This window comes from Podarcis melisellensis (genome assembly GCF_964234715.1).
Source record: "Podarcis melisellensis genome assembly, chromosome: 17".
Lineage (NCBI taxonomy): Eukaryota > Metazoa > Chordata > Lepidosauria > Squamata > Lacertidae > Podarcis > Podarcis melisellensis.
Genome location: NC_138534.1, coordinates 41,554,719 through 41,578,796, shown reverse-complemented (window position 1 = coordinate 41,578,796; position 24,078 = coordinate 41,554,719). Strand labels below are relative to the sequence as shown.

The following is a 24,078-nucleotide window of genomic DNA, read 5'->3' as shown; positions in this document are numbered from 1 at the left end:
TTCCCTCACCCTTTAATAATAATAAGAATAGAATGGGATAGGATAATAGAATAGAATAGAATAAGAATAGGCTAGAAAAGAATAAGAATAAAATAGGATAGGATAAGAAGAATAGATAATAGAATAGTAGAAGAATAATGTAAAAATTAATGATGATAATTTATTAATTTATCATGGTAATTTATGATAATTCCCCAGCCACCAACAGAATAATAATATCAAGAATAAGAATGATAGAATAGGATAATAGAATAGAATACGAACAGGATAGAATAGAATGGAATAGAATAAGAATTTAACATTTATTTATTATTATTAATGATAATATTTTTTTACTCTTTCCCATCCACCAACAGAATATTTTAAAAATGATAAAAAATAATATACTACAAACTTCCCTCACCCTTTTATAGGAATAACTATTATAATAATAATGATTTAAAAATGAAGGATAATCCTCATTTATTCCCCTTCACTCCCCACAGAATATGAAAAAGGCAAAAAACAGACTATATTGCAAATTTCCCTAATCCTTTTCTAATAAAATGATTTAAAAAGTAATAATAATAATTTGTTGCTATGAAAAAGGCGCCCAAAGGGCGTGGGAAACAGCTGAGAAGCAGCTGGGAGGAGAAAAAGCGGGAAACGGCTGCCCCCCCCACAGCACGGCCTGGGATTGGCCCAAAGGCTGACCTATTGCCCCGTGTGCGTCGAGCAAGAGGGTTGCTTGGGCGGCCATTTTGGGCGAGGGCAAGGGGACTGGAAAGAGGGAGCGGAAAGAAAGGGCGGAAGAGGCAGCAGGGCCACCATGTTGGTTGAGGGCAGCAGAGTCTAGACTAGATTTCTGCATTTCAGGGGTCAAACCAGATGCCTCCTGAGGTCCCATTTCTGCATTTCAGGGGTAAGACTAGATGCATCATGAGGACCCATTTCATTCCCATCCACCAGGCGCTGTTTCGTCGCCCTGCCGTTCTTGGTTTTATTTGCAGAAATGAAACGTTCATTTATTTATTTGCAGAAAGTTCTTGGTTTTATTTGCAGAAATGAAATCTTGTAGCAGCCTGGGTGTTTCTGGTGCAGCTACAGCGTCAGGGCCAAACTGCCTTTCCAGCATATGTTTCAATTGGATGTATTGCCATTGCGTTTCACTGGTTAATCCATACTTAACTTGCAAAGTCTTATATTTGTAATTTTCATGTGGCCAGTGTTGGAAAAGCCATCAATAGGAAAATAAACAGTGACCCCGTGTGGCTTTTGCTGGAAAAGAATTCATGATAATTTCTTGTTGTTGTTGTTTAGTCGTTTAGTCGTGTCCGACTCTTCGTGACCCCATGGACCAGAGAACGCCAGGCACCTCTGTCCTCTACTGCCTCCCGCAGTTTGGTCAAATGATAATTTCTAGATGCAAGTTATTTCCAAGTAGGAATTTGGCTTTAAAATTATTTCCCCTTTCAAACTTTTAATTTATCTCATTTCTCCCGGTCTTTCTCCCTGTTCCCAATATATTTGTCTTAGACTTTGTAGGCTGGAATAGACGTCAATAGGAAAATAAACAGTGACCTCGTGTGGGCATTACTGGAAAAGAATTCATGATAATTTCTTGGTGAAAGTTATTTCAAGCAGGAATTTGAATTTGGCCTTAAAATTATTTCCCCTTTCAAACTTTCAGAGCCTACTCTGAAGGCCCATAAATGTAGAAAGGGCTTTTCTTTAGAGCACCTCTAATTGTCCAAAACTGGTGTGAAGTTGCTGGTTTGTAAATATTAACTATTCCTACCTGAATTACTCAAATGGCTTCTAGATGGGACCCCCAGAGGCATCTAGTCTGACCCCCGAAATGGGACCTCAAGAGGCATCTAGTCTGACGCCTGAAATGCAGAGATGGGACCCCAAGAGGCATCTAGTCTGACCCCCGAAATGCAGAGATGGGACACCAAGAGGCATCTGGTCTGACCCCTGAAATGCAGAGATGGGACCCCAAGAGGCATCTAGTCTGACCCCTGAAATGCAGAGATGGGACCTCAAGAGGCATCTAGTCTGACCCCTGAAATGCAAAAATGGGACCTGTAGTGAAGTTAGGAAATTCTAGTAGACAAACTTTGGTCAAGCAGCGGCAACCCTAACCCCAAAACCCCAACCCCAACCCTAAAACCATAACACTAAATCCCTAACCCTACCCCGACCCTAACCCTATAACCCCCTAACCCTAAACCCCAAACACCTAATTAAAGTAGCTGGCAGGGAAGGGGAAGTGATTGACCATCATACAACTAACTGGGAGGTATGTTTTTCTGGTTATTCTTTGTATAGCACTTTCCAGCAGGGCATCACTTAGGTGTCACAGCCTAAAGTGAAACAACTTTGCCATCATAAAGCTTAAGATAAGGGGACCCCTGACCCTTAGGTCCAGTCATGGCCTACTGAGATTGCGGTGCTCATCTCGCTTTATTGGCCAACAGAGCCAGCGTTCAGCTTCCGGGTCATGTGGCCAGCATGACTAAGCAGCTTCTGGCAAACCAAAGCAGCACACGGCAACACCGGTTACCTTCCTGCCGGAGCGGGACCTATTTATCTCCTTGCACTTTGACGTGCTTTTGAACTGCTAGGTTGGCAGGAGCAGGGACCCAGCAACGTTGCAGAGTTTAGAACCGCTGACCTTCTGACCGGCAAGTCCTAGGCTCTGTGGTTTAACCCACAGTGCCACCCACGTCCCGTAACTTAAAGGAATGCTATTTCTGTTTGTTCCTTCTGAAGAACATTCCAAAGAATCAAATGATACTACATTTATATCTATATCTGGAAGGGACCCCAAGGGTCATCCTGCCCAGCCCGCTGCAAAGCAGGAATATGCAGGAGAACTACCAACCTTGCTTGTGCTGTCAGTGTTGCCCTATTAAATGGCACTTTTAAGGCAATTTAAACTGCAGCTGCAAGTTGCGCCATGAAGCACACCTTGCCATCCCCTTTTCCTGACTGGGAGCGGAGGAGGTGCTGCTTACAGTCTCCCCAGGAGCATTTCAACAGTCAGGAGGAGGCCTGAAGCCTTCGGGGTAATTGTACATAAGCTAAGAACGTTTAACACTATTTCTCTTTCTTCTTTCTGAAGCCTTTTGCAAAGAATAATGATGGTATATAAACCCCTGGAAAGGACCCCAAGGGTCATCCAGTCCAACCCGCAGCATCAAAGGAGTCCCTTACAGGGAACAATCCTGCAAGCTTGGTTATGCAGCAAAAGTTGCCATCTTACATGGCACTTTGAAGGTTACTTCAGGGATGCACACCTCTCCTGCAGCTGCAAGGTCAGACATGAAGCCAACATGGCCATCCACTATTATTGACTGGAAACAGGGAAGTTCTGCTTACATCCTCCCTGGGAGGCCCTGACCCCTAAGCCAAACCCCAAGCCTCTCCCTAACCGCGACCCTAACGATAACACAACCAGCAACCCCTAGACTAATAACAGCAGGCATACAACTTCTGACCTTTGTCAAAGGTTGAGACACCCCTGACCATTAGGTCCAGTGGTGGCCGACTCTGGGGTTGCGACACACATCTCGCTTTATTGGCCGGCGTACAGCTTCCGGGTCATGTGGCCAGCATGACTAGGCCGCTTCTGGCGAATCAGAGCAGCACATGGAAACACCGTTTACCTTCCCGCCGGAGCGGTACCCATTTATCTCCTTGCACTTTAACGTGCTTTTTGAACTGCAAGGTTGGCAGGAGCAGTGACCGAGCAATGGGCACTCACCCCATCGTGGGGATTTGAACCAGAGATATTCTGATCGGCAAGTCCTAGGCTCTGTGGTTTAACCCACAGCGCCACCCACGCCTGTTCTTTCTGACCCTTGATCCCTAGTCACAAACTAGATTTTCCATGGCCTTCTTTACTCCAACCCCAAATTGTCCAGGTTGTTGTGCACCTGTCTAGAAGTACCATTTTCGTTAAGGAAAACATCTCATGAAGAGACTTTCCTGCACCTGCAGCCTCAGGTGTGCATTGCAGGGCACACCCAAAACAAAACTGTCTTCCTGACCCAGGAGATGAAGACTATACTTTTTGGGAAGCCTGTTTATTCTGGCTCGTTTCTACAGTTGTGTATGCACTGCACACTGGTGTTGGTGAAGAAAACCCTCACCCCCTCAAACCCAGAGGATCCCAAGACAATTTGGCTCCTACCGTTCTCTGTATGGGTGCTGCTCCTCTTCCGGGCAGGCGCTGAAGATGGGATGAAGACCTTGTCCACCGTGATTGGGGGGGGAGACAAATTGGGGGGAGAACACAAAGGGTTCCCTCTATCTCCCCCTTCTGCCCTGAAGTGTGTGCAGGGAAGCCCACTCATTTCAGGAACCCTCATCCCCCCCCCTTTCATTTTTCATGCATATAAGTAGGCTTTTGCCCAAAACATATGGGTGATGATAAATGCACAAAATCTGACATTAGGGAACAAAGCACAGCCCATACAGAGAAATATCAGTGGGCCTGATTTACTTCAGATGAACTGAAAGACTAGGAGTATAAAACAGGCATCCATCATATGTATTGCTATGCAAGAAAGAATATAGTAGCTGGCAGGGAAGGGGAAGTGATTGGCCATCATACAACTAACCGTATGTTTTTCTGGTTATTCTTTGTGGAGCACTTTGCAGAGGGCATCCCTTAGGTGTCACAGCCTAAAGTGAGGCAACTTGACCATCATAAAGGTCAAGGGACCACTGACCATTAGGTCCAGTCGTGGCAGACTCAGGGGTTGCGGCGCTCCTCTCGCTTTATTGAACGAGGGAGCTGGCGTATATAAACCTGGAAGGGACCACAAGGGTCATCCAGTCTAACCCACTGCATCGCAGGAACATGCAAGAGTCCCTTATGGGGAAGAATCCTGCAACCCTGGTTGTGCAGCAAATGTTGCCCTCTTAAATGGCACTTGAAAGGCTACTTAAGTAAAGTTCGGGGATCTACAGCTCTCCTGCAGCTGCAAGTTCAGCCATGAAGCAAACATGGCCATCCGTTACTCTTGACTGGAAACAGAGGAAGTGCTGCTTACATCCTCCCAGGCCCTGACCCTGACCCCTAAGCCCAAGCCTCTCCCTAACCCCGACCCTAACAATGACCCAAACCTCAACCCCAAGACTTACACCAGCAGACTTACTTCTGAGCTTTGTCAAAGGTAAAGGGACCCCTGTGGCACCCGCGTCCCGTAACTTAACGGAATGCTATTTCTGTTTCTTCTTTCTGAAGCACATTCCAAAGAATCATATGATGCTGCATATATATCTATATCTGGAAGGGACCTCAAGGGTCATCCATCCCCAACCAGCTGCAAGGCAGGAATATGCAGGAGAATAACCACTAACCTTGGTTGTGCTGTCCATGTTGCCCTATTAAATGGCACTTTTAAGGCACTTTAAACTGCAGCTGCAAGTTGCGCCATGAAGCACACCTTGCTGACTGGGAGCGGAGGAGGTGCTGCTTACAGTCTCCCCAGGAGCATTTCAACAGTCAGGAGGAGGCCTGAAGCCTTTGGGGTGATTGTACATCTGCTAAGAACATTGCCCATACAGGCAACCCATCTTTTGCAAATGCTGCCTTGCCTCTTTTTCTTCTCTTTCCTTTGGCTGCCACGCTACTGGGTGAATCAGGTGTTTGGTTAAAGGAGCTGTTTGGATCTTGTGCCCAAAGATCCCCTTTCCCCCTCACGCCCCAAAAGGCAGCAGCAGGAGAGCCCTGGCACTGGCATCTGGTCTCAAAAGATCCCCTTTTCTCCCTCCCTCTGTCCGGCGAAACTTCCCTCTTCCTTGTCCTCCACCTTTTTGGGAGAAGGAATTCAGCACAGCCCTTTGAGACCTGAGAAATATCAGGGGGGTGGATTATTTCAAGAACTAAAAGAGGGGTCCGTGTAAAAACAGGCACAGGATCTGCCAGGCTCAAATTAATGTGCAAGGAATAATAAAGATGCTCACAGGAAGCGAGGTGACTATCCCATCATACAGCTAACTGTAATACAGTAAATACAGCTATTTCTCTTTCTTCTTTCTGAAGCCCTTTCCAAAGAATGATGGTATATAAACCTCTGGAAGGGACCCCAAAGGTCATCCAGTCCAACCCGCAGCATCGCAGGAACATGCAGGAGTCCCTTACGGGGAACAATCCTGCAACCTTGGTGATGCAGCAAATGTTGCCCTCTTAAATGGCACTTTGAAGCCTGCTTAAGTATACTTCAGGGATGCACACCTCCCCTGCAGCTGCAAGTTCAGCCAGGAAGCAAACATAGCCATCCACTATTCTTGACTGGAAACAGAGGAAGTTCTGCTTACATCCTCCCTGGGAGCATTTCAACAGTCAGGGGGAGACCCTGACCCCTACGCCTAACCCCAAGCCTCTCCCTAACCGCGACCCTAACAACAACCCAAACCCCAACCCCTAGACTTACAACAGCAGACTTACAACTTCTGACCTTTGTCAAAGGTAAAGGTAAAGGGACCCCTGACCATTAGGTCCAGTTGTGGCCGACTCTGGGGTTGCGCTACGCACCTCGCTTTACTGGCCAGCGTACAGCTTCCGGGTCATGTGGCCAACATGACTAAGTGGTTGGCCATCATACAACTAACCTGGAGGTATGTTTTCTGTTTCTTCTTTCTGTGGCAGTTTCCAGCTCTTAGGAATATGCAGGCATCCCTTATGGAGATCCCCCTGCAAGTTTGGTGTTCACAGTACCAAAAGGTGGTAGCATTTAACTGTTATGTGTCACAGCCTAAAGTGAGGCACCTTTGCCATCATACAACTAACTTAAAGGAATACTATTTCTGGTTCTTCTTTCTGAAGCACATTCCAAAGAATCATATGATGGTGTATATATCTATCTGGAAGGGACCTCAAGGGTCATCCAGCCCTACGCGCTGCTAGGCAGGAATATGCAGAATAACCACTATCCTTGGTTGTGCTGTCAAGGTTGCCCTATGAAATGGCACTTTTAAGCAGTCAGGAGGAGGCCTGAAGCCTTCGGGATTGTACATCTGCTAAGAACATTTATGCCTCCAGAAAGGGAAACAACCATGAGCCTGCTCTAAGGCAATGCTCATGAGTGTACAGTGGTGCCCCGCAAGACGAACGCCTCGCAAGACGAAAACCCGCTAGACGAAAGGGTTTTCCGTTTTGGAGGCGCTTCGCAAAACGAATTCCCCTATGGGGTTGCTTCGCAAGACGAAAAAAATCTTGCATCCCCCCGCAGGTTTTTTTCGCTTTTTTTGCCCTTTTCTTAAGCCGCTAAGCCGCTTATCAGCTGTTCCGCTGATAAGCCGCTTAACAGCTGATCGCTGGAAGCCGCTTGACAGCTGTAGCGCTAATCCGCTAAGCTGTCAATGGGCTTGCTTCGCAAGACGAAAAAACCGCTAGACGAAGAGCCTCACGGAACGGATTAATTTCGTCTTGTGAGGCACCACTGTATAAAGTGCTTTTTTTTTTTTAGAACACCTCTCTTAACATTACAAACTGCTGCAAATTTCCAAAATGCATACATACGTGCCAGTATTTGTCAATGTAAACGATTCGATTGGCATTTGGTTTGGGCCCCTGTTGCAGGGGCTCAGCCCACTTAGTCTTGTGCCATTGGGGCTCCCAGCCTAGGGGCATAGCGGGGGGACAGTCTTAAATCTTTGCTTCGCCCCTGCTGTAGTGCACATTGCACAGTTGATTTTTAAGGGCTGACACAAAGAAACACACATCCCCAAAACTGTATTCTGAAGCACTTTCCAAAGAATCATGATGTTGGGTGAGTATATATTGGGAAGGGACCCCAAAGGTCATCCAGTCCAACCTGCTACATACAAGGCAGGGATTTGTGCATGGCTGAGGGATCCACACTTCTCCTGCAGCAGCAAGTTAAGTTACACCATGAAGCCCCCCTTGCCATCCCCTTTCGCTGACTGAGAGCAGAGGAAGGGCTGCTTACAGCCTCTCCAGGAGCATTTCGACAGTCAGGAGCGGGCCTGAAGTTCTTGGGTGATTGCACATATGCTAACAACATTTATACCTCCGGGCAAAGGAAAAACCATGAGCCTACTCCGAAGGCTCATAAATGTAGAAAGTGCTTTTCTTTAGAGCACCTCTCTTAACATTGCAAGCTGCTGCAAATGTCCAAAACTGGTGTCAAGTTGCTGGTTTGTAAATATTAAATATTCCTACTTTATTGATCTGAATTACTCAAATGGCTTCTAGTGCTGGCCACTACAACAGGGGCTGATCCCCATTTATTCTTGTGGTGTTCAATTCAGCGTATCTGCTCAAAAAAACAAACAGAAAGTAAGGGAGGGTTGCCATTAAGGCTGGGGGGAGGGGGCAAACTGGGTCTTCTAGACCCAAACTGGGTTTAGGGATGCTCCATTAGACAAATCAGCCAGCTCACTGCCTCTCTAATTCACTGGGCTTGCTTGCAAATTAATTATCTTTTTAAATTTATGCCTCTTCCAAAACATTTATCTTAAGATTTAACATGCAAGTGTACCACTTTTGGATGCTAATTATTCTCCGGTTGGATTATGTGGATAAATCGATAGGTGAAAGAATCGGTGCCTTGAGTAATTACCTGGTTAAAGCAATGGTTCATCTGAAGAAATTAAGTTTTCAACACATTGCTTTGTCACCTTTAGATAGCCTAACAAGAAAAGGAATAGGAGACAAACCTCACCAACATGGGTGAAGCCAGGAGGTGCTGCCCTACCCCAATCAAATAAATAAAATTATTTTACTGTATTTTTACTGTACTGTACTGTGGTGGTTGGGGGGGGTGAGGCCAAGCCCCACTTGGGTGGGTGTGATATATCAGGAGCAGGGTTGTTTAAAAATGTTCTTAAATGTTATATATTAATATGTATTTCTATTTTTTCCCTTTTACCTTCATGACTTTTCCTCCATCTCCTGTTCTCCCTTCATCACACGAAGTTTCCTCCTTTTCAGAACAGGAATTCAGCAGAGCAGACCTAAGAAATATCAATAATGTCAATTATTTTCACAAGAAGGGAAAGAGGGGTCCACATCAAAGCAAACATATAATATGTCCAGCCCAGATTGCAGTGGAAGAAAGCATCAAGTGGGAAAGGAGCCAGAAGATGACTAAGTGGAAGAAATGTGTTTTTCTTCTTGATTTTTCTTGTTTCTTCTTTCTGAATCACTTTCCCAAGAATCATATAATGGTGCATCTAGCTGGAAGGGACCCCAAGGGTCTTCCAGTCCAACCCATATGCGAAGGAACCACAAGGGTTCATTTAATATTAATAAAAATAGTAATAAGTGAAAGAATTAGGATCTTGAGGAATTAGCTGGTTACAAAAGCACGGCTTCAAGCAGTGCTTCATCTGAACAATACACTGTTCAGGTAGTTTCCAAGACATTAAAGGTGATCTGAGGGGGAAAGAAATGGAGATCTGAATTCACAGCCAGTTCCTCTGGAGTTGCTGCATCCAAGGGGAGCTTCCCTGCCCCAATAAAAATACTATAATGTTACGGCTTAGGAGGGAAGAGGCCGTGTCCCACTAAGGTGGGTGTAATTTATAATAAAAATAATTTAACTTTAACTCATTATTAATGATAATAATGAATTACTCTTTCCCAGCCACCCACAGAAAATTTTAAAAGCGATAAAACATAATATACTACAAATCTCCCTAACCCTTTTATAATAAGAACCATTATAATAATGCTAACAATTTAAAAATGAAGGATAATCCTCATTTCTTCCCCTTCCTCAACAGAATATTAAATAATTCGACAAAACGTGATATATTACAAACTTCAACCAAGCCTTTCTAATAATGATAATAATAATTGAAAAATCAATTATGATAATCCTTTATTATTATTTCCCGCCCGCTCCCAACAGAAGAGTCTTAAACTCACGCGCTTCCTTCACGAAAATGGCGAGGGAAACGCTGAGGAGAACACGCGCCCAAGGCCTGGCCCCGCCCACCACCCGACCTGGGATTGGCCAAAAGGCCGACCTATCGCCGCCCAGCTTAATGCTGCAGCGGCTGCTGGGTGCGTGTGTCGAGCGAGGGCATTCCTAGGGCGGCCATTTTGGACGAGGGCAAGGGGACTGGAAAGAGGGAAACGGGCCGGAGGGGGGAAGAAAGGGCAGAAGAGGCGCCACCGCCACCATTTTGGTGGAGGGCCTTCGACGGCGATAGGTCGGCCTTTGGGCCAATCCCAGGACGGGCTGTAGGCGGGGCCAGCAGGTTTTCTCCCAGCTGTTTCTCAGCTGATTCTCCTCAGCTGTTTCCCACGCCCTTTGGGCGCCTTTTTCCTACAGGGAAACGGCAATCAAGGGTTATTAGCATTACAGTGGTGCCTCGCAAGACGAAATTCATCCTATTAGTGGTTTAGCGGCTTTTAGCGGCTTATCAGCTTAGCGGATCAGCTGATAAGCGGCTTAGCTGCTTAGAAAAAGGGGGAAAGGGGGGGGAACTGCAGGAACTCCAAGACATTTTTGTCTTGCAAAGGAAGCCCATAGGGAAATTCGTTTTGCGAAGCGCCTCCAAAACGGAAAACCCTTTCGTCAAGCGGGTTTTCCGTCTTGCAAGGCGTTCGTCTTGCGGGGAACCACTGTACTTTTTCAATTATTTTTATTATTAGAAAAGGCTTAGGGAAGTTTGCAATATAGTATGCTTTGTCGCGTTTAAATGAGGATTATGCTTCATTTATAAGTTGCTATCATTATTATAATGGGTATTCTGTTAGAAGGGTGAGGAAAGTTTGTAGTATATTGTCTTATCGTTTTTTAAAAATATTCTGTTGGTGGCTGGGAAAGAGTAATAAATTATTATTACATTAAATGTTAAATTATTATTATTATTAATCACACCCACCCAAGTGGGACACGGCCTCTTCCCCCCTAAGCCTTAACAATATACTATTTTTATTTATTTGAATTGGGGGGAGAAGCAACTCCAGAGGAGCTGCCTGTGATAAGAATAATTATTCTTCTTTATATAAAATAAAAGTGCAGATCTCCCTTGCTTTCCCCCTCAGGCCACCTTTAATGTCTTGGAAACTGTACCTGAACAGTGTATTGTTCAGATGAAGCACTGCTTGAAGCACTGCTTTTGTAACCAGCTACAGTAGTTCCTCCAGATCCCAATTCCTCCACTTTTTATTCAATGCCGTCTCCTTGGGGTTCCTTCGCCGATTCCTGCCTTGCAGCGGGTTGGACTGGATGACCCTTGGGGCCCCTTCAAGCTCGATGCACCATTATATGATTTTTGGGAAAGTGACTCAGAAAAAATAAAGAAGAAAGCACATTTCTTCCATTTAGTCGTCTGCTGGCTCCTTTCCCACTTGATTCTTTCTTCCACTGCGATAATTTAACATTTAATGATAATATTTCCCAGCCACCAAAAGAATATTTTAAAAGATGATAAAACATAATATACTACAAATTTCCCTAACCCTTTTATAGTAAGAACAATTATAATAATAATGGTAACAATTGGTAACAAAATTCATGATAATCCTAATTTATTCCCCTTCCCAGGCCCCTGTGGGCTGCTCCCAATAGATTAAAAACACGACACAACATAATAATTGCAAACTTCCCTAAGCCTTTTTTATAATAATAACAAAAGTAATAATTTAAAAATCAATGATGATAATCCTTTATTATTGCTGGCTCCCAACAGAATACAGTATGAAAAAGACGACAAAACTTACAAGCTTCCTTCACGAAAAGGGCGCGGGAGACGCTGAGGAGAAAAAGCGCCAAAAGCCCGACCTGGGATTGGCCAAAAGGCCGACCTATCGCTGCCGAGATTTTTATTGTTGCTGTGGCTGCTGGGCGCGTGCGCTGAGCGGGGGGGGGGGGAGCGGGGCATGACGGGAAAGAGGGAAACGGACCGGAGGGGGAAGAAAGGGCAAAAGGCGCGCCACCGCCGCCATGTTGGTTGAGGGCAGTGGGACCTAGCCTGCCGTTGGGTGGCGCTGGTCTCCCTCGTGAGGTGGGCGCCTCGTTGGGGGTCCCTGCGAAGAAGGAAGGCCGGAGGGCCCCCCTAAACCCCCTCCGGGAGGAGTCCCAACAGTGCCTGAGGGGCCTGGGCCTTCCTCTGCTTTCTCATCATCATCATTATTATTAATGATAATCCTCATTATTAGCTTCTCCTTATTCTCCTTCTCCTTGCAGCGTTTCCCTGAGCGCTGCTTCCAAGCTCCCTCAGGAGCAGCCCAGGTAGACTGCCTCTGGCCCAGGAGGCTCTGCCAGAGCAGAAGAGGCGCCTGGGAGGCCAGGGTAGCCCCACGAGGTGGGCTCCTGACCCCCCAGGTGTCTTTTGGGGTGCAGGGGCCAAAGTCCTGCTTTCTGCCTCCACCCCTCCAGCCTTTGGCCCGCCTCGCCCTGCCGGTGTGCAGGCAAGTTGGGGGCGAAGTCCTGCTGGGCGGATGGCACGCCTGTGGGTGCTGTGGGGTGCCCTGCTGGGCTGGGGTGAGCCAGGGGGGCAAAGGGAGACGGGGGCTGCAAATCCCGTCCCTCTCTCTCTTCTCTCTCTCAGTTCCCAAAGTCCTTGGAATTATAGTTCTGAGCAGCGGGTTGGACTAGATGACCCTTGAGGCTCTTCCATCTCTCCCATTCTAGGATGTTCCCTGTCTCCCTCTCTCTTCCTCTCCTTTTAATGGCACTTTCCCCTCCGCCCCCCCCCCAGCTGGGGAACTCAAGTGCCAGCGCCTGCAACTTCGCCTGCAACCGCTGGGATTACTCTGACGAGAGCCATTGCAGTACGTTTTGGCATCGCCAAAGGAATCGGGGAGACGTGTCTTGATTCCCCTCTTAGAGAATGATTTAACCCATCTTCAAAACAAAAAAAATTCCTTCCAGTAGCACCTAAAAGACCAACTAAGTTAGTTCTTGGTATGAGCTTTCGTGTGCATGCACACTTCTTCAGATAACTATACTTCTTCAGGTATCTGAAGAAGTGTGCATGCACACGAAAGCTCATACCAAGAACTAACTTAGTTGGTCTTTAAGGTGCTACTGGAAGGAATTTTTTTTGTTTTGACTATGGCAGACCAACACGGCTACCTATCTGTAACTTAACCCATCTTGACATCCCTCAAAGCACCCTGGGAAACTGCTTGGGGCGCTGGCGGCCAGAAATCCAACAGGTGCAGAGCCACCTACTCGGCATTTTCCCCAGTGTGGTGGGGGAAATGCCGCCTGCACGGTTCTCATAATTCCATATCAATATCACATAATACGTTTCTAGACTGCAGGACGTTTCTAGACTCTGGTGCCTGGCGCCCCCTGATGGCCTACACCGGAAGAGCCCACGGCGTTTTCCAGGTGGGTCTTGAGCTCCTCGCTCTGATTTTTGTGGTTCATGCTGTGCCCGTGGCCATGATATTTGATCTGATAGTGACTTCAGGCTGATCCAGTGCAAAAATCATGAGGATCCGTGTTTTTTAACCATGTTTTTGCGCCATTGCGGCACCATGAAACAGTGGATGCGTGATTTTTTTGGGTTCTGCCTACAGACTAAAATGTGGTGTAGAGTATCATGGTGTTTTCATTTTGTTTCAATATAAAAATCATATGAATTCATGAGGATCCATGCTTAGGATCCATGTGTTGGATCCACTTTTTTTATAGTCCAGTCTGTAGGCGTGCCTTCCAGGTGTAATTTGACACTGGATTTGTTGGAGTTATTTTTTAAAACTTGGAGGATCCATGAGGACCTTTAACCCAGAGCCCGCACTTTCGCCTCCTGCGTTGCAAGATGCAGTTCCTGGGTTATGTTGCGGATGCAGCAGCAGCAGCCAATCGCAAAGCGGGTTTCCTTCCGACGAGCCAATAGGCGCGAGCCCCTCTCTTGCTTTCCTTCCGGGAGCCGCTTTGCAAACAAGCTGGGTCCCGGGGCTCGTGCGGAGAAGGGGAGGCGGAGACTTGTGCTCTGCTTGAGGTTTTGTTGCAAGCGTGCAGCCGCCACCAGCCGCGGTCCGCGATGTCTCGCTTCTTCCAAAGTGTCTCTGCTAAGCGCGCAGAGAGCCGAGGGGGACCAGGCGTGGAAGAGCAGCACTTGAGGCAATGGGGGCTGGCAGGTGAGTGGGATCGTGGGCTTGGCTGCTCTGCACCAAGTTTCCCCTGAGTCAGAGCTTTTCAACCTTTATGATTACGGCTCAGGAGTCCAGTTATGTCACCACCCCACCCCTCAATTTGGGTATGCAGAAGATATTAAAATTAAATTTAAATAACCGCAGAAAGAGGAGGAAGGAAGTTTTGAAATGTCAAAATGTTTGTAAAATTAACGAAATGTATAAAATCAGTGAAATGTCTAAACTTGAAAAGTATAAATAAAAAAATTGAAATCTTTATTTATTTATTTTTTAAAGTTATGTCACCCTTTGCCTGCAGAGCTGACAGCCTCTCACCCTTTTTCAAGCACCCTTCCTTGGGGAGTGCTCCCTTAGCCTCCTTTCCTCTCCTGGGTGTCCTCTGGGCAGCCGCTGCTGCTGCTGCCCCGGTCTCTGAGCTGACCCACGCCCCCACCCCAAAGAGAGGCCCTATTCACCAGCAGGGCTTTTAGCCAGGGCTGCTTCAATAAACAGATGCAAGGGAGGGAGAGACAGGAGAAGGCATCAGAGGAGGGAGGGAAGGAAGCAAAGAGGGACAGAGGCCAATGTTGCCCACAGCCTCTAACCATCATTCAAGGCCCCATGGCACACTGCTTGAAAACCACTACCCTAAGTGAGCAAATTTCGTGGCTCCTAGGGGTGCGGCATGAAACCTCCTAGCATGTTTGCAAAACTAAGCAGGGCCCAATATGCTTTCAAGAGGGGGGGGCATGTGTTGAGAAGTCTGCGTCACAGGGATTGGGCTGGATGACCTGGGGGGGTCCCTTCAAACTCTACAATTCTATGATTCTGCGGGATGCTGCACTTAAGTGCTTCAAATGTTTGCCAGCTCTGGCAAGATTGCATATGTCTAGAGGGGGGAGTATTGTTTTGTCTTTTTATAGTGCAGTGCACCTCACGATCTTTGGAGCCCACTCCCAGGGGCTGAGGTCCCTTTAGCTAACCGAATAAAATATTTACCCCTCCCCAAGTTGATGGGCAGTGCCATTCAAATGGTATGTGTGTGCCATGTCTTGTGATTGATTATGCGGGGCGGGGCTTGCCTTACTTGCCCCTCCCCAACATTTTATTCAAGTTGACGCCCCATAAACCACATTTAAGCTTGAGGCATAATAGATATGCCAAGATAATTTATTTCTCCAAGATGCACAATCTATCCATTCTCCCAGTACCCAGATCTCTGGGTTAACCTTACCAGTATTATGCCATGTTCTCTCTTTTCAGGCATTCATCTACGCCCCTATCAGATGGAAGGAGTAAAGTGGCTGACACACTGCTATGAAACCTGGCATGGCTGCATCCTGGGTGATGAAATGGGTCTTGGGAAGACTTGCCAGGTTTCTCATTCTATCCTTCCCGTTTAGTCATTGTAGGAAAAGAGCGGTTATAAGCACTGCATTTCTATGAATGACGCCATGTATCTCTCCCCCCCCCCCCATGTATTCCAGGCTATTTCTCTGCTTGTTGTCTTAAGTGGGAAGCTTAATAAAAGTCCGTTTTTGATCCTTTGCCCTCTGTCTGTGTTAAACAACTGGAAGCAGGAACTAGAAAGGTAAACTTTGTAAATGTTCATAATCTTCTCAGCAGTGGCACACTGTCAGTGGACTAGGCTAGCCCCCTAAATTAGAATATTAAAGCCTGGAGCCTCCTTCTTAAAACCTGGGAAACTTTTGCCCATCTTACGGAGGGATGCACAGTTGCTGACCTGCATGATGTCGGCCTCCACATCACCCTTGCAAGCTGGCGCCTCTGGCCCTAACTGGTCCCCTATGAAAAATTCACTGCATGCCCCTGCTTCTCAAAGCCATGAGGCCTACCAATGTTAAACTTCATTGAAAAATCCTGTAAGTCCTATGGTGAGTGCCTGCAGAAAGTCCATACATCAACCATGTAGCAAATAAACGGTTGTATTTCTCATTTTTTCCATCATCAAATTGAAATAGTAATTTTTTAAAAGGGCAACTTGCCTATGACAGCTCTATGCACTGGGAAGCAGTAGAATAAAATGTTGTTTGTTTATTTAACCCGCTCCTACCTTTCCACCATCTCCCTTGATCCTGATATGTGCAGCTGCCCTCAAATGTGAACACTGGGCGCCTTTACCATTCACAGTAGCCCACAAGATATATAACAGATGCCATGTTCAGGCCTTCTGTTAATTAGGACAAAGACCACATTGTGCATAGAGAAGACCCCATCTGAGACTGAAGGCTGTTGGGCTAGATAAATCAGCTTCATATGTTAATAGATTCTGATTAGAGCACTGTAATCTATGTATTTCCTCAATGTTATTATTATTATTATTATTACTATTATTATAACAGATTTTCTCCAAGTCTTTCCCTCGTGACGTATTCAGGAAACAAGGAAGAAAGAACTGAGCTACAGCAGGACTTCAAATCAAATCATGATTTCCGCATTCTGCTGACTACTTACGAGGTACTTAGCATCGTCTAGGGGTACAGAACATACAAAGCACCTGTTTTTCTGTTAATATTTTGGAGGTATGCATCAGGCCACCACCTCTACGTCGTACCTCTTCCACCTCTAAATTCTCTATGGTATTGCATTTGTCTTTCTTTGGGGTAGCTCCTCATGTAGATTAAATATTGATCTGCCAGAGCACTGAACTTTGTCCCCAGTGGATACTACACTCTTGTCTTCGATCAAAATCACAATGTGAGGAGACTGGGAAGCCAGCCAGTGCCTCTACATAGCTCCATCCTTATTTTAGACATTTGTGATATATCAGTATATCGCAATGTTAAGCTGTTGATGTATCACAAAGTTGAGAATCAGATATCTTCCAGCGCTAGGCAGCATCATATAGATGCTGCGGTTGGGCATGAGATGCAAAAATGAAACAGCACACTTCTGTCTGGAAGTTCTAGCAAGGGGTGAGGGAGAGCAGGATCCACTCTTTAATTCATTTGTTTCTTCTCCAGCTACAATATCTTTCTGAGCCTCCATTATTACAGTTCTGCAGCAGTTAAGTGACCAACACCTTTCTTATGCTTGATTGCAGGTGTGCCTTAGAGACACAGCATTTCTGAAACGGTGAGAACATTTCTACCGAGGGCAAAATAACTTCCCCATTACGTATGGGGTTCAGAGATTGGTCACATTTCTCCTTGCACTAGCTTTTAGCGGCTGGGGTTAAAGGTTTGTCTCTGATGCTTTCTTTGTCTCAAACTGTGGTTTCTCTCCACAGAAAATTGCCCATCTCATTCTTATCAAGGGGGCAGAGGAGTCCCCTTTCAGAACATTCCTTCATCAGGAAAAAAATTGTCTACCATTTAATTCCCAAGGAAGCACATCACTTGAATAGCCTGACTCTTTCAGTATAGGCAAGGTGTGACTTGGCCTACTGGCTATTAGGAAACATTCAAAGTTATTCATACTTCATTAACTCTCTCCTGTCCAAGCCCACAATTTCTTTACAAATTAATCTTGTGTAAAACTCATGGGCCCAGATTGTGGGATTGCTGGGCAAGTTAAATAACTGCCTAAGTCTGTGTGAAACTTTTCTATATTTTTAAGATTCATGAGGCTTGTGCTTCCAAAGAACAGCACCTTTTTGTGTGGTACTTATTTGATTCAGCCAGGGAAGGAAAACCAGTAGCAGTTCTTACTGGAAGCAGAGTTTGGGAACATGTTGGCAACAGCAGCAGAAACAGAAAAGACAGAAAGAGCAATTCTTTTGCTCCCCCACCAAATTTGCATTCTGATGTAAACTGTCTACTCTGTCAGGATTTAATTAGTCTAAACCTTACATATAGATTGATGCTGAAATGGAGGTGATGCCTAAAAGCCTTTTTTCTCATAGAGAGAAAATGTATTTATTGGGGGGTGTCATTTTTTTAATTAAGCCTCCATGTGACTGTGACTAATGAGCTGTTTTCCTAATCAGTTAAGCAGAATTTTGCTGTAATTTTTCAAATAGAAGGCTAATAATATTCAAATAGAAGACTAATAACATTCAAATAGAAGACTAATAACAGCAGCTAATATTTTGAGTGCAAAGAGAAACAGATGTTCTGGAAGCAGTAAGATGAGTTTGTTTGTTGTTGTTTTTTAAATTTCAGCAGATGTAGCACATCAGAAAATAAATGGCACTTTTAGGTTTCAAAATATTCTAATGTTTAAAAATTTAATAATTAAGTACATATGCCCTTGTAAATGGCAGGTTTCGGCTAATGGTTGTTTTTCACAAGATAGCACAATAGCACTCTTGTGAGGATAATCTCAATGTTTCCCTTCAGCCAAAGGAAATCAATTTTGAGTCGCTACTGCCCTTTCTGGTTTAACCTTCTGCTCTGTGTAGGCTTTTAAAACTCTGTTCAAAGTGCTCTTGAAAGAGTTCATATCTTAATCAGACTAAGTGCTGACAGCTTTCTGTGCCTGCAAGCATTGGCATATGGATTTTAAAAAATCAGTTGATGCAATAATGGAGTTCTTTTTTGTGTAAGTTTGTGTGCGGAAATCTGGGCGGAAGAAGAAAGGAACCATAGTATGTAATATAACCAAGCAGCTTGTGAGTAAGGAAAGAGGAGAAATCTCTTGCTTCTGGTTGCCCCCCGGTGGTTGTGGTTCCTCTAACTTTTCTTCCCCGTGTTCAGTTTCAGCTGGGCTTGCCTTGTTGTGGACGAAGCTCACAGACTGAAGAATCAGGACTCACTACTTCATAAAGTACTCTCTGAGGTAAAGAAAACTACAGTCCTGATCTTTGTAAAGAAGGAAAGCACATATGTTTTGTCACAGCCTTCTGACTTGAGCTCAGATAGATAAAGGATCTTCTACAGTGAGCTTTTGTTTTGTTAGGTGGATTGGCTTTTCCTCGGGCTCATACAGACTCCCATAGTCCAACAGTTTAATTTGCCATTCTTCTCTGGTAGGGACTTTATCTTCTTTCCATCTCTGGGCTAATGACATCTGTGCGGCTGTCGTCGCTAGCAAATTCTCTGTTCAACCTGAGCAAGAAATTTGAGATGTAAAGCAGTCGCAGGGGGAACCAAATCATGACGCTGCCTTACCTCCCTACCTTATTCCAGTCGTACCTGAACTGTACATATTCTGGATCTCTTTCAGTTTACAACGGACTTCAACCTCCTGCTGACGGGCACTCCCATTCAGAACAGCCTCCAAGAGTTATATGCCCTGCTTGCTTTCATTGAACCAGCTACATTCCCCAAGGAGCTGGTGGAAGAATTTGTTCACTATTATCATGGAATTGAAAAGGAAAGCAAAGTAGGCAAGTACAAATGTGATAACTGGATGTCGGCTATTACCTGCAGAATGTTGGCAACTGAGATGAAGGTTTTCTTTAAATGGGATTATGTAGAGTCTGCATTTAGGCAAAAAGTCCTTTGGCTTTACAGCCAAGATTTCCATGGTATGCTATGGAGGAGGAGAAAGCTTCTTCTCTTTGTTTTTTAAGAAATAAAAAATTAAAATATGTACTGAGTTGAGTGTATATGTGTGGGAAGGCGAGTTGAGTCACATGGTAAAATTATGAGTGTCAGGCAATAGATGCCTGTGGTACTCAAATATGTCACGTAGCATTCAGCTTTATGGACTTAGAAACCCTGCCCCCACTTCATATTTAAAATCTAGGGCTATATCTGTGTTTCTCTCCCGTATAGCCAAAGAACTGCACAGTCTCTTGCAGCCCTTCTTGCTCAGAAGAGTGAAGGCTGATGTGGCAGCCGAACTCCCCAAGAAAGAGGAGGTGGTTCTCTACCACGGGATGTCAGCCTTGCAGAGAAAGTTTTACAAGGCTGTTTTGATGAAAGACCTAGGTAATTGGGCAAGGGGAAGACTTTGGAATCGGAATGAAGTGAGTGTGGTGGTTTTACGGGCGCCTGGGAGGCAGAGACTTTGGGGGTCCATCCACACTTCTGCTTGTCCTATGCCTAAAAAGCTTGGGTCTGAGTGCTTTTCCTGTGATTTCTAGGGACGAATCTGAGCAGTTTTCCCTTTGCCTGCCACTTTCTCTGGGAAAACCTGCTGAATCATAGCAGTCTGCAGAGAACCCAACTGACATTTGCTCCAGTTCAGCAGTAAAACCAAGTTACAGGGAACCAGGCAGAGGGCCTTCTCGGTACTGGCACCCGCCCTGTGGAACACCCTCCCACCATATGTCAAAGAGAACAACTACCACCAGACTTTTAAAAGACATCTGAAGGCAGCCCTGTTTAGGGAAGCTTTTAATGTTTGAAGCTACTGTATTTTAATATTTTTTTGGAAGCCTCCCAGAGTGGCTGGGGAAGCCCAGCCAGATGGGCGGAGTATAAATAATAAATTATTATTATTATTATTATTATTATTATTATTATTATTATTATTATTTATTATATAAAGAGCAGATTTTTCCTGGGGAAAGTGGCAGGACAGGCAAAAGTATAGAAGAGCCCTCTGTTGCCATTTCACTACTGTGTTTACTATTTTTGTTAAACATTACAAACAGCGAACGTAACCATGCAATGTTTTTTCATACTTTTCCGTGTATTAGACGAGGGTTTTTTACTCCAAAATAAAGTAAAAAATGGGGGGGCATCTTATACATGGGTAGTGCAGAGGAGGGGACGGGCGATTGGTTGCCTCCGCGAGCAGGATCTAGCGATTGGGTGAGTAAATGGTGTCTGCTGCAAGGGCTGTTTTGGATTGGCTGCTGCTTTGTCAGTCGGGTGGGTTATTTGTGGATGCGTAAAAGGCTGCTTTGGATTGGTGGCTGCTTTGTCAAATGGACAGGTTATTAGCGGATGCTTTGGATTGGCTGCCGCTTTGGCAGTTTGGCTTACATTGCTTGCGATGGTTAGTGTTTGCCAGTTGGGTGAGTGATCTTTGGTTCGGCATTCCCCCGCCCCCGCCGCCACCCAAAAAATTGCTCATTTTTAAAAATTTGAGCCCCCCAAAATAGAGGGCGTCTTATATATGGGGGCATCTTATAGACAGAAAAGTACGGTATTCCACTCTCAGCGAGCACCTAAGTGATTTAAATATTGAATTTGTGGAACGGCAGTATTCAAACTTTTGAAAATAAACTCGCTAGTTAATCACTGCTTTGACTGACTGAATACAACATTTTTATTTATTTTTTAAAAACACACACACTTTGTTCTATATTTTAGATGCATTTGAAAATGAATCAGGGAAGAAAGCAAAGCTCCAGAATGTGTTAGTTCAACTCCGGAAATGTGTAGCTCATCCGTATCTGTTCAATGGTAAGAAGGCTGCCCAGGACCATCGTTGCCGGTGCTGCTGTTGAGGCAGGCATGGCCGCCACCTCTCGGAGGCTAAGCAGATCTCGTCATGGCTCACTTGCCCATTGGAATGAAAAAGCGGGGAGGTGCCGATCTGGGACTTAAAAGGGAAGAAACCTCAGAGATGAACAAAGGGCAGATCTCTGCTCCTGCTTTTTAATGTTAAGGAAGGGATTAGGAATGCTTTTGATAACATAGATTGGGGCCAGCAAACGTTTTCAGCAGGGTGCTGGTCCACTGTCCCTCAGACCTTGTGGGGCGCCAGAATATATTTGGGGGGGGGGAATGATGCAAGAGCACCACGAGCCCCAGTGGCTGCTTACCTGTGTCTTGCGAGTGGTAGGGACTGGCAGTGGCGGCGGGACAATGAGCGGCGTGCAAAAGGGCTCCAGAGAGGGGCTGCTTAAAATGGCAGCCACTCAAGCGCTGCTGCTGCTGCTGGCACCAACAAAGCCCAGCCCCCTTCCTCCTCTAGGCAGGGCAGGGAGAGGCTAGGAGGAGGGAGGGAGGCGGCACCGCCTCATGAGGGAGAGGGAAAGAAAACAGACATGCTGGCGATCCACGTGACGGTTCCCGGACCATCTGTGGGCCAGATCCAGAAGGCCTGATCTGGCCCGCAGTCCTTAGTTTGCCAACCCATGACATAGATGGACACAAGACTTCCTACCTCTTACGTTCATAATACATTATTACCTTGTTTTTTTAATAGCTGAATTTTTAATTGTTTTATGCTGCCATATCGGTGAAAAACTCATATGTCCCTATGTGGCATTTTTTTTACTGCATTCAAATGCCAACCCCCTTCCAATTGTATTTGAGGGGCAGATAACAAAAGGAAGTAGAGGGAGGGAGGAAGAATTAAAATGTGACACAAAAGGGTGGAGCAGAGCGACCAGCAGGGAAAGAAACAGTGTTTCAGAGAATGATGTGACTGGGTATTATTTACTTTAGATGAAAAAACTAAGGTAAAAACATTTTAATTATCAAGTATGCCCTGTGACATTTTAGAACGACATATCTAATACATTTCTACTAAGGGGAAATAACATTAAACAGGTCAGTGTAGACACCATTTATCTAGCCTTTAAGGTAAAGGTGAAGGACCCCTGACAGTTAAGTCCAGTCGTGAACGACTCGGGTTGTGGCGCTCATCTCACTTTACAGGCCGAGGGAGCCAACGTTTGTCCGCAGACAGTTTTTCCAGGTCATGTGGCCAGAATGACTAAGCCACTTCTGGTGAAACCAGAGCAGCGCATGGAAATGCTGTTTACCTTCCCGACGGATCAGTACCTATTTATCTACTTGCACTTTGACATGCTTTCAAACTGCTAGGTTGGCAGGAGCTGGGACTGAGCAACGGGAGCTCACCCTGTCGCGGGGATTTGAACTACCGACCTTCCAATCGGCAAGCCCTAGGCTCAGTGGTTTAGACCAGTGTTTCCCAACCTTTTTTGGGCAAAGGCACACTTCTTTCATGAAAAAAATCTCGAGGCACACCACCATTAGAAAATGTTAAAAAAATTAACTCTGTGCCTATATTGACTATATAAAAAGTACAGTGGTGCCTCGCAAGACGAAATTAATTCGTTCCGCAAGTCTCTTCGTCTTGCGAGTTTTTCGTCTTGCAATGCACGGTTTCCCATAGGAATGCATTGAAAATCAATTAATGCGTTCCTAGGGAAACCGCCTTCAGACCAGGTCCGGGGACAGTCTGTCCCCCGACCTCTTCTGAAGGCTGGGGGGGACGGGGACAAGGGCTTTTCTTCCCACTGCCAGCCTTCAGAAGGCTGTTCTGAAGGCTGGCGGTGGGAAGAAAAGCCCTTCTTCCCACCTCCCGCCCCGCAAGCTCCGGGGACAGGAGGGCTTTGCTGCCGACCGCCAGCATTTTAAAAGCCCCTGCTGTCCCGGGGCGATTTTAAAATGCTGGCGGGCGGGAGCGAAGTCTCCGCTGCCCCGAGGAGATTTTAAAATGCTGGGGGTCGGCAGCGAACGCTTCGCTCCCGCCCGCCAGCATTTTAAGATCGCCCGGGGCAGCGGAGAAGTCTCCGCTGTCCCGGGAAGGCAGGCGGGGGAGCAAAGACTTTTGCCCCCGCCTGCCTTCAGAAGAGCTCCAGGACCTCGTTCCGATGCCCGGCGGCAGGGTGCGAGGTTCCCGCCCCACCGCCCGGCATCGGGGCATCGTTCCGATGCCGGGCGGCGGGGGGAGAGGTTCCCGCCCCACCGCCCGGCATCGGGGCATCGTTCCGATGCCGGGCGGCGGGGGGAGAGGTTCCCGCCCCACCGCCCGGCATCGGGGCATCGTTCCGATGCCGGGCGGCGGGGGGAGAGGTTCCCGCCCCACCGCCCGGCATCGGGGCATCGTTCCGATGCCGGGCGGCGGGGGGAGAGGTTCCCGCCCCACCGCCCGGCATCGGGGCATCGTTCCGATGCCGGGCGGCGGGGGGAGAGGTTCCCGCCCCACCGCCCGGCATCGGGGCATCGTTCCGATGCCGGGCGGCGGGGGGAGAGGTTCCCGCCCCACCGCCCGGCATCGGGGCATCGTTCCGATGCCTGGCGGCGGGGGGAGGTGTTCCCGCCCCCCCGCCCCGCTTCGGAGCAGCGTTCCGAAGCGGGGCGGCTGGGGCAGGTGTTCCCGCCCCCCCCGCCCCGCTTCGGAGCACCGGGAGAAGCGATCTCCCCGCAGCCCCTTGCTTCAAAAGAGGTCCGGGGGCAGCG

The 24,078-nt window shown here is 46.5% G+C and overlaps 2 protein-coding genes and 1 long non-coding RNA gene across 6 annotated transcripts in view; 2 read left to right on the top strand and 1 right to left on the bottom strand.

The window, feature by feature from the left end:
- The window catches only part of LOC309360383, a 32,371-nt gene extending 26,302 nt beyond the window's left edge, over window positions 1-6,069 (top strand). The window contains exon 3 of the long non-coding RNA XR_014164081.1: window positions 5,749-6,069. This is a non-coding gene — a long non-coding RNA (uncharacterized lncRNA). The remainder of the gene's footprint in view (window positions 1-5,748) is intronic.
- Window positions 1-12,405, bottom strand: part of LOC309360243 (uncharacterized protein) — a 41,100-nt gene extending 28,695 nt beyond the window's left edge. The window contains exons 1-3 of one of the 4 annotated variants that reach the window (XM_081894901.1): window positions 11,696-12,405; window positions 8,889-8,973; window positions 4,178-4,235 (exon numbers count right to left, since the gene is read on the bottom strand). In XM_081894901.1, the coding sequence (XP_081751027.1) occupies window positions 4,178-4,235; window positions 8,889-8,973; window positions 11,696-11,856 (304 nt within the window). In that variant the 5' untranslated portion in view covers window positions 11,857-12,405. Of the gene's footprint in view, window positions 1-4,043; window positions 4,236-8,888; window positions 8,974-9,662; window positions 9,825-11,695 lie in introns of those variants that run through there. The other 3 variants (XR_014163965.1, XR_014163966.1, XR_014163967.1) reach the window with 3 other exon arrangements.
- Window positions 12,406-13,757: 1,352 nt separating this feature from the next.
- The window catches only part of CHD1L (chromodomain helicase DNA binding protein 1 like), a 28,558-nt gene continuing 18,237 nt past the window's right edge, over window positions 13,758-24,078 (top strand). The window contains exons 1-9 of the mRNA XM_081893980.1: window positions 13,758-14,068; window positions 15,326-15,438; window positions 15,550-15,653; window positions 16,426-16,540; window positions 17,127-17,158; window positions 18,721-18,802; window positions 19,190-19,352; window positions 19,744-19,899; window positions 21,232-21,324. Coding sequence (XP_081750106.1) covers window positions 13,972-14,068; window positions 15,326-15,438; window positions 15,550-15,653; window positions 16,426-16,540; window positions 17,127-17,158; window positions 18,721-18,802; window positions 19,190-19,352; window positions 19,744-19,899; window positions 21,232-21,324 — 955 coding nt within the window. The 5' untranslated portion in view covers window positions 13,758-13,971. The remainder of the gene's footprint in view (window positions 14,069-15,325; window positions 15,439-15,549; window positions 15,654-16,425; window positions 16,541-17,126; window positions 17,159-18,720; window positions 18,803-19,189; window positions 19,353-19,743; window positions 19,900-21,231; window positions 21,325-24,078) is intronic.